General features: G+C 35.0%; 1 protein-coding gene across 1 annotated transcript; it reads right to left on the reverse strand.

The window, feature by feature from the left end:
- Positions 1-5,142: 5,142 nt before the first annotated feature.
- On the reverse strand, positions 5,143-14,071 carry LOC133518800 (uncharacterized). Its single transcript, XM_061852506.1, has 4 exons — positions 13,884-14,071; positions 6,967-7,036; positions 6,534-6,564; positions 5,143-6,024 (listed from the first exon to the last, which is right to left on the reverse strand). Exons 1-4 carry the CDS (start codon positions 13,936-13,938, stop codon positions 5,848-5,850), a joined length of 333 nt encoding a protein of 110 aa, XP_061708490.1. The 5' UTR covers positions 13,939-14,071; the 3' UTR covers positions 5,143-5,847.
- Positions 14,072-14,463: the final 392 nt, after the last annotated feature.

A 14,463-nucleotide genomic window follows, 5' to 3' on the forward strand; every position in this document is an offset into this window, starting at 1 on the left:
AAATCAGATAATCTAATTATCAAACGGATATTGATTTTGTGAATAATATTTTTTTGTCTGTTAACCATGCCCCTTCGTTTTTTTATTCCATTTTTTTACTTATTATAATATATATAAAAAAACACTAGACCCTACTCATAGTGTTGTGTTTCTGCCAGTGAGTAAAGTTGCCAGAGCTCAGTCGTCAATAGGCTACGGTAACCGTTTACCATCAGGCGCACCGTATGCTTGTTTGCCATCGAAGTAGTATAAAAAAAACGACGGGGCATACCTGTGGTTGTCGTCGTAGCTGCAGCTCATAAAATACGGCGTGTCGTGAACAAGCGATCTCCTTTGGCAGGATTGGTCCAGCCGCCAAGATTTTTGAATTGATCTTGATATCTATATCATTTAACTATGCCAAGTTTGGTATAGTTTTCGTATAAATCGTGCTGAAGCAAAACCATGAAAAAAAAAACTTTTTTCAATTCATCTTCCGGCATAAATTGCTGAACCGATTTATTTAAAATTTGGTATAGAGATAGTTTGAGCCTCGGAAAAGAAGATAGTATTTATCCCAAAAATCATCCCTTTAGGGTGTAAAAAGGAAGGCGCAAGTTTGTATGGGGCATTTATCACCGCTGAACCGTGTTAGATGGAATTTGGTATAGATATAGTTTGAGTCCCAGGTTTTTATCCTAAAAAATAACCTTTAAGAGTGAAAAGGGAGGTGGAAGTTTGTATGGGGAATCAATAAGCACTGAACCGATTTAGATGAAATCTACGTCCATATTTATTTAAAAATTATACGAAACATTGATTTACTTGAAAATTATACACAGACGTCGCCGACGCTGAAAAGTCCCTTACCAAAACTTCACCTGCACCAAAAATTTGGGTGACTCCACTTCTTAAATACATCTTAGGAACACAAAGATTAATTTTGCCAAAGGGAATCTTTTGTTCAAACAATGCCATATTTGATATTTTTCTGCAAGCTCGATTATTATATATACTTACTTTATTACATTAAATTGCGTAAAAAAAGCTACAATTTTAATATATCATTCGCTATCTGTAATAGCGAATGGTATTGTAATCAGCCAAGTTATGAACTCAAAATTCCTTGGCTTTGAGCTGGACAGCTGCCTCGCCTAGGGTGGCCATATAGATCAAATGCGCAAAAAACTCGCAACGGCATGTTTTGCGTTAAAGCGGCTGGCCCGAGTTCTTCCATTTTAAATGGTCCGAGCGTGCTACTTCGCGTCAGTCCACGCACTCCTGCAGTAAGGGGTCGAGCTGTGGGCTGGAGTCGCCGATTGGGAGAGGGTCTTTTGACTCCAGAAGCGCGCCGTTCGCGCGATAGTTCGCGTCCCTCAATGTTACTCCGCGAGGCCATTATTCAAGTCGTTGGGAATACTCACACTGCCCTCGCTACTAATAATGCAAATGGCAATAAACACACGCTAAGAGGTAGACTCCAATCCAATCATCGAAGATCCACGGAGGTACGCAACGCGCAGCGCGCGTGCTGGAATGCTGCCACTTGCATCGCACAGGCTTGCGAAAACAAAAAAGCTAACCCATGTAATGGGTCGTAAAATTTACAATTGCGTTCCGCGTGAAATTGTTACTGCAAAAAGTGCGTCAATGTTTAAAACTAGACTTCGAAATTGGCTCCTCAAGCAGACGTTCTTAGACCACAAAGAGTTGTTTATAAGTAAACCTATGTCATAGCATAAGAATAATATTAAGTAATACCTACATATTGTAGTACCTATTTGACATGTGATTTTATATTATTAATAAATTATCATTATGATTATACAGAGAGGAAAATGGGGACTACGTTTGTATGGTGAAATTGTCGTGTGACTTCGTCCCTTTTCCTCTATACTTCTGTACAAATTAAAACCTAGCGTAAGACGACAAGGAATTTTTACAGGTGATCATAAATAATTGACCTGAATAGATACGAGTATAAATAAACTTGACTGCGCTGCGGGCACTGTAGTTCAAGGTGGAGGTCGGCGAGATAACATAGATAAAATGTGTTTACGCAGATTGATTATTTAACTGCTACTATGTATAAATAATTCATTGTTTATAAAAATAAACGGGTAATATCATGGAGTTTTCGTTTATTTTTACTGGTCGACTACGGCACGAACCAGAGTTAAAAGGAAAAGAAGAGTCTATGCCTATTGTCTAATATTCAAAATGTTCGCCGCTCCAGAGTTAACGGTCTACTCGTAAACATATATACTATCTTTGTGATTTTTGTATGCGTCTATAATAATTGGTACTTTAAGTACAGGTCAGGGTCAGCGTAGGTCAGATAATCTCATTTCGAAGGGCTTCGAAGTTATGCTCATGTTGGTGGGATGTTTAAGCAGAAACAGAATAATATGTAATTCTGGACTACCGGCATCTGTTTAACATTATTTTCTCGATAAATATTACTTACGGTAGGTTAGGTTCAAGCCCAAATCAAACGAGGAAGTGGACATACTCGTAGCTTCAAGTTGATTGTAAGCAGACAACAAGGACTACTACAACTCGACTAGGACTAGACAACTTGTCGTTTTATCGCGAAAATCAAATATTTAAATTTCGTTATCTGTCTCTCTATCACTCTTGCATATTCGAGCGATAAAGAGGCATTCAATTTTCACGGTAGACCCTTCAGGACACAATGTGCGTTGAACTATCGATCGCTGAGGTAGAAAATTTTATGATTAAGTATGTTACATACCGAAAGAGAAGAGAAAAGCGCTGGTGGCCTAGCGGTAAGAGCGTGCGACTTGCAATCCGGAGGTCGCGGGTTCAAACCCCGGCTCGTACCAATGAGTTTTTCGGAACTTATGTACGAAATATCATTTGATATTTACCAGCCGCTTTTCGGTGAAGGAAAACATCGTGAGGAAACCGGACTAATCCCAACAAGGCCTAGTTTACCCTCTGGGTTGGAAGGGAAGATGGCAGTCGCTTTCGTAAAAATTAGTGCCTACGCCAAATCTTGGGATTAGTTGTCAAGCGGACCCCAGGCTCCCATGAGCCGTGGCAAAATGCCGGGACAACGCGAGGAAGAAGAAGAAGAAGATACCGAAAGAGAAGAGAAGTGGGAGAGCGGGTCCAGTTTAGATCTAATAAAACCGAGCCTAGATATGGACAGGGCACTAGGGGGCCGACAGCGAAAACTGAAATTCGCGAATTGCGGGGATTTTTCTCTTTTACTCTCATTAAGACGTAATTAGAGTGAAAGGGAAAAATTCCCGCAATTGACGAAAATCGATTTTCGCGGTTATAGCCTAGGACACTACAAGCATACGTTGTGACGATTGATTGGATGCTCGGCAGTGGACGTCTTTCGGCTGATAATTATGATGGAATTTAAGAACAAAGCCCATGATGTTTATCTAAATTGTATTACATAGGAGACTTAACCACTGATTCGTGTCTCACGTTCCATGACACGCGCCGATCCCGGATACGAACTCAGTTTTTGCATTAAGCTTAAGTCATCGTAAATTTTTCCTTAAGGATTAACTAGTAAATACCTATTAACGAAAAAGGTAGTTAAATAGTAGTGTGTCTACTAAAACACAAATTAAAATATTTTCATAGAAAGTAATTTAACTTGTTCTTAAAGTAGATACCTACAAGGTACAAGAAAATGTAATACCTAGCGTGCGGTCATACATTGAGTTACCTTTTTTCTAACTTTTACCATATTACTCGTGGTATAATTAATGACCTTGTACACTACTTTCTTACCGGCCTTTTTTCCCTTCTTTCCTAAAAATCAAAACGCCTAAGTATTAAAATGCTTAAAACGAATGTCTAAGCGGCTACCTAATAAGCAAAATGCATTAAAATCATTACCTAGCCTAAGATTTTGATCATCTAAAACAAAAAATGTCTGAATAGCAAAATAATTAAATCGCTGGTTGCATATTAAGCTGTCTAAAGTCACTAATGTTTAAGACGCAATATGCCTGAATGGCAATATACCTTAAATTTAGTTTACCTAAGTTATACTACAGTGTCTAAAAAGCAATTAACCTTTAAAGTCATATTCCCTTAACCTGTACAGTCAGCTGCAATATGTTACACAATGGAGGCTGCAGTTTGCTTTTTCGGAGCGATTATTTCCAAATATATATTCACTTTGTTAATTTGTTAAAAAATGATTGTTGGTGAAGCTATTCGTTTTGAAAGAACTATTGAATGCCTCCCCACCCACACTATAAGTTTAAAGCGAAACAATTTAAAAAAAAAACGTGTAGGGGAGGTAGGTAGTTACCCAAAAAAACTAAACTAAATTTTATAATCATGATCAGTTGATAGCCCAAAAAAAAAGCAAGTTAATATTTTAAAGGTAGGTATGTAGGATTACTTTAATATTCATTATAGTAGATTGTTAACGAAGGGATGAATTGGTGTCTTTCACCCGAGTTAAATACTCTATTTTTCATTTCGAATACGATGAAAGAGAAATAGATGTGTAGGTATTTTAAAAAACATGACTTAGTATAAATTTACATAGTACTTCTTAAGGGCACTTTCAATTAACAGTTTAGGTAAAATATTGTTATTTATGGGACGGGGAGCTAAACTTGTTAAATATCAGAATGGAAACTGTCCAACAAATGAATTAGAAACCAAATTGTAATTGCTTATCGTTAAAATAATTAAAAAAACGTATTTAGAATGTAAAATGCTCTAGTATGGAAACGTATTCGTATTACATTCTGCACCTCTTGTAGAACAACAATGATTCACTTTCAGAGTATGAGAAATAAAAAAATAATTTTAAAGTATGATTATAAAAGTGTACATATTATAAGCTGAATTAACTAAAGGTTTAAAATCTCCTCATGATATCCTATGCTGTTCACATGATGCATCTAAATAATATTGCTATATTTTATTTTGTAGGCACTTATATTTATTCTAGAGTAGGTAGGTGTGTAAATGGTTTACAGAAACGACGTAGAATCAACAACTTATAATTAGTGCCCAGAATTAGAAAGAGTACTTTTTCCTCCAATTATTCCCTCTTCCTGCATTGTATGCAGTATTTTCTTAATCTGAACAAGAGCATAGAGTCGACATTTTACTACTATTTTATCTACAAGGAAAAAATAATAAAAACGCATAGAGTGGGGATAAATCTGTAATGTGTGCAAATGTACATGGATATTGAGTTACATAAGTTATAGTGATATAAATATAAGGGTGGTGTTTTTAAACAATATCTATATATGGTTTAGAATGGCCTGATGCTCTTTATAAATCGATGGACGATCATATAAGTAAATTGATATTCTTTAGACTGTTGAAACTCAACCTGCTGTTTGTTTAGTCGTTTGTGTTGAGATAAAATTAAGGATTGTATCATAACTACTTACATGTGTACTACTTACATAATTCTAACCATTCGTAGGTATCTACGCAATACAATTCTGTCTAAAACTAAAGTGCAGTCCTAAACCAAAGTTGTTATAAATGGTCTCGAATGTGGTCTAAAACAAGCGATCATTGCGTGTAAATAAGCGAGCCTGTGTTTGAATGTAGCAGCAATGATTTAGTAAATAATTTCAAATTCGAAATCTTTGATTTACTTCTTGACAACTACATCCACCATATCACAATACCATGGACTTATGAACATGGACATTAGTGACTTCGGCAGCTGAACTAAATAGTGCAGAATGTGACGTACATTTTGCAGTAACTTGTCAAACTTAAGCTATAACACTAGCGTAAGTCTGACTGTTAATTCGTCAATGACAAGGACTCGCTTATTCTATTTGTGAAATGCGATGTTAGTGCAAATGGGTCTCTTTGCCTTGGGGTCAAGGTTTAATTCAGGTCCCATTCGGAAACCTTGCCGTCGTTGTTGACGACCTCGTGGCCGCCTCGCTCGTGGCTGGACTTGCCATTGATGTTGGAAGAGTGCTCGAAGGTGGACTTCGCCTCTGCGAAGACGTGGCCGCCGTTCTGCGGCTTCAGGTTTCGGACATCTGTCATAGTGTTTTGCTGGAAACAAAAAAAAAAAGATAAATATATAAATAGAGGATTTACGTTTATAGGGTAATCAAATTCCTTCAATTCCCTTCATGAGTGCAAGCGTCTTAGGGCAGTCAGTTGAAAATAAATCGTCCTCCTCACAATGGTCGCATTTTTATCGCCCGTCACCAAACCTGTCACGTTCTAACAAGTATGTAAGTGGGAAAGTGACAGGCATAGTGACAAGTGATAAAAATGCAACCATGCCACCGCACCGCAGGAGGGCTAAATAATAACTTTGCTCCCTTGTCAAACAAATACAAATTTCTAAATATAGGTAATTATTTTCTCACTGTTTCTCACTGCTGACTTGACCAACAAATGTCGATAAAATCACAATCAGCAACACTTTTTTAACCATATCTTTCTATTGGTAGAACAATTTGGTTGAAAAGTAGGCGCCTTTGAACTCTGGAGCAGCAGTACATAACTATAAATTTTATATTATTCATTATAATGTAGATTTTTTATGAACATACCCCAAACGACGAAGCGAAGTTCTTTCTTAAGCTGTAAAAAAAAAACAAACTATTCATTCAAAATAAACCACTCCAAAATAGAAAAAAAAACAGGAAAATATGATAGCTTTTGAAGTTTTTGAGCTTGTGTGTGTATGCAAAGTGCATCGAACTATATTGACTTATAGATGGTTAAAAAAAATAAGTTTGTTGTTTTTGGTGAAATACGAGTAAAACCTCCCCCCTTCTTTTCTTCCTAGCTAACCATGATGTCAAGTATTTCTTTTTTAAAATATTATTATATTTAATAGCGTTGTATATGCATCTTCCTAGCGCTATCCCAGCTTTTATTTTGTGTTGCGTGTGTCCAAAAGCGGCTCACTAAAGGAAGGCCTTAAGGATATAATTATTCTACGTACTTATATGTAAAAATTGCAGCTGTATGTATACTTACATCTCATGCACTTTAACCCAGTCACCGGACGCCGCAGCGGCTGCAACGTCATCCTCGAACGTCGGGAAACCTGAAGCACATAGTTTCAATATGCAATACATAGATACTAAAAGTAACACTCTGAACTGACAGTCGGTGGACCTTATACGTTTGCAATAAAGTCTATGTTTCGATAACTAACTTGTAGCTTAATAAATATAAAATTAATTGTAGATTTTCGCTAAATATTTAGAACACCCAGCTGCAAAAGTGCAAGGTCACTTTATAAATAAATGCCATTCCTAATGTATCCATGTAATTTTGCAGCTAACTGTACCTACTCGCTAACGGCATGTTGTAGGTACTCGTGTGTGTAACTGAATAAGGTTACGAGTACCTATATTTGATGTTTATGTGATAATCAAGTTAAGTGAGAATCTGAATTGGCTCCTGTAATTCTGATAACTTTCTAACTGAAGGTAGACAACGAAAAAATTGGCGAAAAAAATCCATAAAACATTGTTAGTTCCATCGTTATAGCTAGGGGTTAGTATATACATTAAAATAAAATCCAAACATAATATAAATAATTGACAATATAATAAATAGATATTTAATGTATTTTACTGTAGCTACCATGTTTAATTTTTGATAAATTTCTTGTTGCCGAGGTCGCATTATTAATATGGCTGCTTTAAGTTTTATGACTAACCATTATGATTATTATATCATGATATACAGTGTGTAAATTAATACGGGCGAATATTTAAACGGTGGTTAGTATTGTACCTAAGAAGTATGTTGCGATAAATTGTACATGGAAATTCAATGACCATTTTAACCATATAAAATAATTCTGCCCGCAATGTAAAGCTACTTACATGTAAGTTACGAGATACGAACTTTAAAACTTTTAAAGTAATTATCAACGCTTGTTGGCAGTTACTATAAAAGCTCGTATCTCGTAATATTTGCAGTAGGTACATTGCTGCCCGGTAAATTTTCAAAAAATAATAACGGGGCATAATTAAGTGAAATTAACACACTTCTTGAATAATTATTACACGGATAAATTATATAATTATGTGGTTTAATTTATTACCCGTATTGGATTTACACACTGTATATACCTACGGCAGTAGCTAATTAAATATCAATATAACGTAAATTAGCATTATTCATCAAATATTAATCATTTCCAACTGATCAGGTGGCCTTTGGCTTGTATCACCAGTCTTTAAGAGATCTTTGACTTTTGAGAGTTACTACTTTAGGTAGGTATTGTCGTATAAATTTACATAGGCTTATAAATGCCATATAATGATAAAAAAGTTTCACACGTATTTTATACATATGTACTTCTAACTTTGAGCTTATATGCAATGGTCGCCTTTATTATTTTTCACATCGAATAATTGTGGTATACAATTTGGGTACGCCTTTGGGTCGCCGACGTAAATATGTGTACAACATTTCAGCCCAATCGGTCCAGTAGTTCGCCAGACAGAGTCGCACCATATGGATTTCTTTTTACCATTTTGTTACGAACCCTTAAAAATGAGACTGTCTTATACTGCTGACGAAACTATACCCCAATTTGGCAATTTATATTTAGTTCGTTTTGGCAAAGAGAATTTGAAATAAAAGTAAATTTACTGCCATCTTTCGACACATAATTAAAACTTTTAGAACGCCATTTCACTTTGATCCTTATTCTTTTACTGATATGAGTTAATTTGGTTAAATATCAAAAAGTGGTGCCATCTAATAGATCAAAGGCCAAAGGTATAGATAGCAGCATCGTTTCGAGCGATGGCGCCATAACCTTTAGGTAGTGTAGTATTTTTGATATTTAACAAATTGAACACATATCAGTGAAAGAATAAGGATCAAAGTCAAATGGCATTCTAAAAGTTTTAATCATGTGTCGAAAGATGGCAGTAAATTTACGTCGCTACAAAGTTTTCTTTGACAATACACCTCTATTACAAATTCTCTTTGGTAGTGACCAAAACGCCCAAAAATATAAATTTAGATACCTACACATTCGTCACTGGTGCCGAAAGCAAACTAAAAACATATAATTGCGATTTGTGAAAGTGGCGAATGTGTTCTGGATACTTTTTATTTTGCTGTTTTTTGCGTAATGGTACGGAATCCTTCGTGCGCGAGTCCGACTCGCACTTGGACGGTTTTATATTCACGTGTTTACTTTAATTATTGTCGTCTCCTTAATCAAACTATTGATGAATGAGATGGTACAAAGGATTAAAGCCACACAAAAGACGCGTGGCTCGAGGTGTAAATGAGTGGAGCCAACACTAAATTTAAAAAAATATTTACGCTATATTGTTGAATGATTTCCGCGAAATTGTTGACCGAGTAGTATGTTAATAGACTTCCACTTCTTCCTAGCCTTTATTTTATAATGACAGGTAGAGACTTTTCTATGAATAGCTCCATGATTGAGATTCCTATCTTAAACTTAAGATACTTAAGTTCGTATTTGCAACAAAAGATTACTTAGCTAGTTATCATCTGAACAAAATCATATCTTATGATTGAACTATTAATTGTAAAATTTTATTTAGTTTTTATATTGTTATATACTTATATTATATTGCTACACCCTTCCATGTTCACATAAATTGGTGTAAATACTTAATAAATTGTCTATGTGTGCTAATAAATAAATGCAATGAAATGGAATGACATCTTTACTCTTACTACGAGTCACTGACAGTATCAACACTGACATATACGCTGAAGTCTATGTAACTTACTCTATGCATCTCGCTAATACTGACATTAAAAAAAGAATAGAAAATTTCAATGCAAGTGTGCAAAGTGTGTCATTATTTACGAGTCCTGACATGTCTCGGCACGGGACAACTGAGCAACTGTATTAAAAAACATATTTATTCCATAAAGCACACATATACAGGACAAGAGATACAAAAAAATAAAAAACAACAAATAAAATTATGTCCCTACACATTAAAAACATAAAATTATGCACTTGGGTCCAGCAATGTGTGCGGTAGGTAAACGACCCTATCAGCATATCGTTGCTATTTGCGAACATATAAGTGCGAGCGAGATGTATAAGTTGAATTGAAGTTACGCAGATGTAAGAGTAAGAGTATGTATATTTCAATGTTGACATTGTAAGTAACTCGCGGATGCTCGTAGTAAGGACACACAACATTATAAAATAAATTCCAAGTTACGGAAAATCTTGAGAAAAACTTCTAATAAAATGTCCCTAAATGGTCGTAAATGAATGAAGGTCGGTCATAATAGGTCATTACAGTCCCATTGTGATTTTACGAACCTAGTTTTACTGCTTAAATTAGCATAGTCTGATTAAACGTGTTTTAATATTACCTATAAAGTCTTACTTTGCAAAGGACAATTAGACATTAATATGTCATGGACAATCAAACGATTACACGTGCCAAGTGTCGCATCTCGGCAGCATTTAGAGTTTAGAATTACTTTTTACTAATTACTAAACTATTAGTATTTTCAGATTTTTAGAGTATAACAGGTACAGTCAGCTGCAAAAATATGTATCGAGAGAATCGTCTCATAAATATGGTACTAACGCTCTTATTACACTGGAATAAGTTGCTATGGGACATATTTTTGAGTAAGATACACCCATATTTTTACACTTGACTGTATGTAAGCATTGTGAGGCTCCAACTTTCAGAAACGAGATCTAACGATCCAATCGTTTTTATAGCCCAATGATAAACTACATTTTGCTTTGGCTTCATGCATTAGATTAGATTTCTTTATTTCACGATGAAAATTACACTATAAATTTGCTACATTCGTCAAAAGTATGTTTATCTTCTCATCATGCTCGTCAAACATTACATTATAAATTAAAAATAATAAAATTAAAATTAATTGTAATGAATTAATTACATCTTAATTTCATTTTACGCATTTCCCAATTTTTTTTTATCTTAAAACGGAATTGTGTCAGAATGCTTGAATCTCAAAATAACATATTTTTCTCAAAATACCACATTCCCAAAATGCCTAAATTTCTTACTATTTTTCGACGTGATGACGACGACGCGTACCTTGACTCGTATTGTCATATTATTAAAGGTTAGATTTGACAAATCTACGCGTCATCGTGGATGTCACGAACTATAATACCTAAATCTCAAATTAAGAGTACCTAACAAAGCTATAAATACTTACAAGAATTCACTGCCACACCCAAAACCCTGGGGTAAGGCCATTTGGCTATTAGCGATATGGTCAACAAATTTTTTCGCCACCATCCCAATGATTCCAACCAAACAGGTTTCTGATAAATATCGGGGAGGTAATTGAACAAGATACGCATCTTATAATCAATAACGCATTTACTTTTAGGTATTTTCTGCAAGAAATAACAAGAAACACGCATAAAAATATAATATACCTACTGCGTAACATTTTACATTCATTTGTTTAGAGATTACGAAAGTATATAGAATAAGTGCTTCAAATCAATTCATTTATAAGTATATTAAATATAAATAAATATTATAGGATATTATTTCACAAATTGACTATGTCCCACAGTAAGCTCAATAAGGCTTGCGTTGTGGGTACTTAGACAACGATATATATAATATATACACATTTGTGAATACTTAAATACATTAGGAAACATCCATAACTCAGGAACAAATATCTGTACTCAACACACAAATAAATACCCCTACCGGGATTCGAACCCGGGTCCATCGGCTTCATGGGCAGAGTCACTTCACTACCCACTATGCCAGACAGATCGTCAATATTACTTACCTACGTGTTCTTAATATTTCAGGATTTTGACCATTCCACATGAAACATCCTTAAGTATGTAATACATCTTTACAAAAATAAAAATAAATAATAAATAAATATTATATGACATTATCACACAAATTGACTAAGTCCCACAGTAAGCTCAATAAGGCTTGTGTTGAGGGTACTTAGACAACGATATATATAATACATAAATATTTATAAATACTTAAATACATAGAAAACACCCATGACTCGGGAACAAATATCCATGCTCATCACACGAATAAATGCCCTTACCAGGATTTCCCGGGACCATCAGCTTCGTAGGCAGGGTCACTACCCACTAGGCCAAACCGGCCGTCAAAAATTGGAACATTCTCTAAGGTTACCCGTATTAACTATAAACATTAAAACACCAATGACGAAGTCATGAGATAAAGACAAAAAACACCTGCAATCGATTTATCTTATGTTCTCTTTCTTTCGAGGAAGTCGGCTAAAAGAGTTATTGTTGGCTTATTAGATTTCATCTTAAAATAATACATATATTTAATAAATATTAATGATGCATTAGTTCTAATCAGAAACGGGTAAACTATAGACAGATGAGGTAATTTATTTGAGTTTTATACTATATTAGCATTATTTTTATTTTCCTGCTCTCCTGCTACGCAAAAAATACCTGCATACCTGTTTGACCCGCTTGTACGCGTAAAACTCACAGTTATTTATAAAACAATAATTTTATAAATTTCCTATATTGTGACTATTTTATAAACAAATTTGATTTTACATTAGGACAATGCGTATTATTGGACGTATGCATATGCGTTTGAATGGACTATGAATATATTTTATAGTATAAATCTAGCTACAACTTAATCGGAATCAAATCGAAATACACTAAATTGAGATGAAAATATTTTTTGAAATGCTTACTTCTATTTTTAACGCTGGACAAAATAAAGAAAAGCTGAGAAAAATTCAAAGTATAAAATATTTTTGGAATATAGGTACTTAATAATACCCGTTGCATTGCTTAGGGCCACTTGCGTGTTCTAGGTTTAGCTAACTCGGAGTTAACTATTTATACAGTACAGTTTAACCCTGTACAAACGGTCTATTCCCACGTAGCGTCTCACTACTCTCACTAACCCGGGTTTAACTGAAACCATTAACCAGATTGTACAGGTAACTATCTAACTATGGTAACTCCAGGTTTAACCGGTTAACCCAGTGTCAAATTGTACTGGTAACCATAGTAACTCCAGGTTTAACCGGTCAACCCCGGGTTAGTGGGATGGTGCAAGTGGCCCTTAGTTGGCTAACCCTAGAACCCGCAAGCGGCCCTTAAGGGTTTATTATAAAAAAGGTACCCTTATATACTTTTAAACTAACTATATTAATGATATCTATTATTTCCTGAATTATTTATATCTGCCATATTTTCATCATCATCATTAGCCTTGTTTCACCTTAATCCTTACCAAAAAAAATCATAAATAAACTACTATCTTAATCAATTGTCTTAAGAAAAAAGATGTCTAGTCTGTCTAGGGGATGGGTGGAGGAGTGGATGCATGACCATCATTCCACGAAGCTCCGCTTTGCGGGTTTTCTGTTTCCTAACAAGCCTTAAAAGCCGTTATTTTAGAGATTTAGGAAAATATTGTTCATACAAAACTTCTAGCGTGTTTTTATAATAAACCACAAAAATAACGCTATTAATGGGAACAGTCTCGAGACCCCCTACTAGTACGAATATTCGGCCGAATTATTCGTTTCATCTGTATCATTCTAGTAAACCGTTAGATTAAAAATTAGCAGCTAAAGATGAATCGCTTCCTAAGAAATTTCCTAGAAACAAACAGGTCAAAAGGCAAGGGACTCCAAAAAAAATTCAAAACTCCAAATTATCAATATATAAACTCAACATTGCTCATGATATGTCTTAATGACAACAGGAAAATGTAAACTGATGGAAAAGAGTACTTCGAAAGTCCCGAAGGAGCTTTCATTTTACAGTGTTGGAACAAAAAACATAATTCGTCACTTCAGCCGAATATGACCATTGAAAAACTTGCCATTCAGCCCATCTGTGACTCTAATATTTTGATTCAACATCCGGTACTTACCTTGCACGCTGACGGCCAGAGCCACGATCACTAACACGAAGGTGAATTTCGGCATTTCGATAACTGATCTAATAAACAAACAAACGTTGTGTATATATTAGAGTTGTTTGACCGCTGGATCGCCGAGGCGCAATGCTCAGATTCGTCTCCGTTCTCCGCTTATATGGTCCGCGATTTCAGCGAAGAATTGCGAGGATTGTTTTGTATGTTCTGCAAAACTGACAACGCCTGTGACACGTGTGACAAGCGTCATTAATTTTATAATTTGATTTTGTTGACATAGCGTTTTAATTTCCTTTTGAGCTCTGGTTTATGTTAAACTTAATAAGTAAACAGCACAGAGTACTTTTTACTATGATCAATAAATAGTCTTTGATTGTTGTCGAGATGAACATCGATTTGAGGTTCGACACTCCATCAGTTTATTTCATGTTTATTTTACAGTTGTCATCTTATGATCTTTTATGGATCTTCCAATGCCATTTCCAGTGCAGGACGTATGAAGGATATCTAAAGTGAAGTTCAATAGAAAATTAAAATAATGTAAGCAAATATGACAGATTTTGTTAGCATTTGACAT

The sequence above is a fragment of the Cydia pomonella genome, chromosome 6 (assembly GCF_033807575.1).
Source record: "Cydia pomonella isolate Wapato2018A chromosome 6, ilCydPomo1, whole genome shotgun sequence".
In the NCBI taxonomy this organism is placed as follows: domain Eukaryota; kingdom Metazoa; phylum Arthropoda; class Insecta; order Lepidoptera; family Tortricidae; genus Cydia; species Cydia pomonella.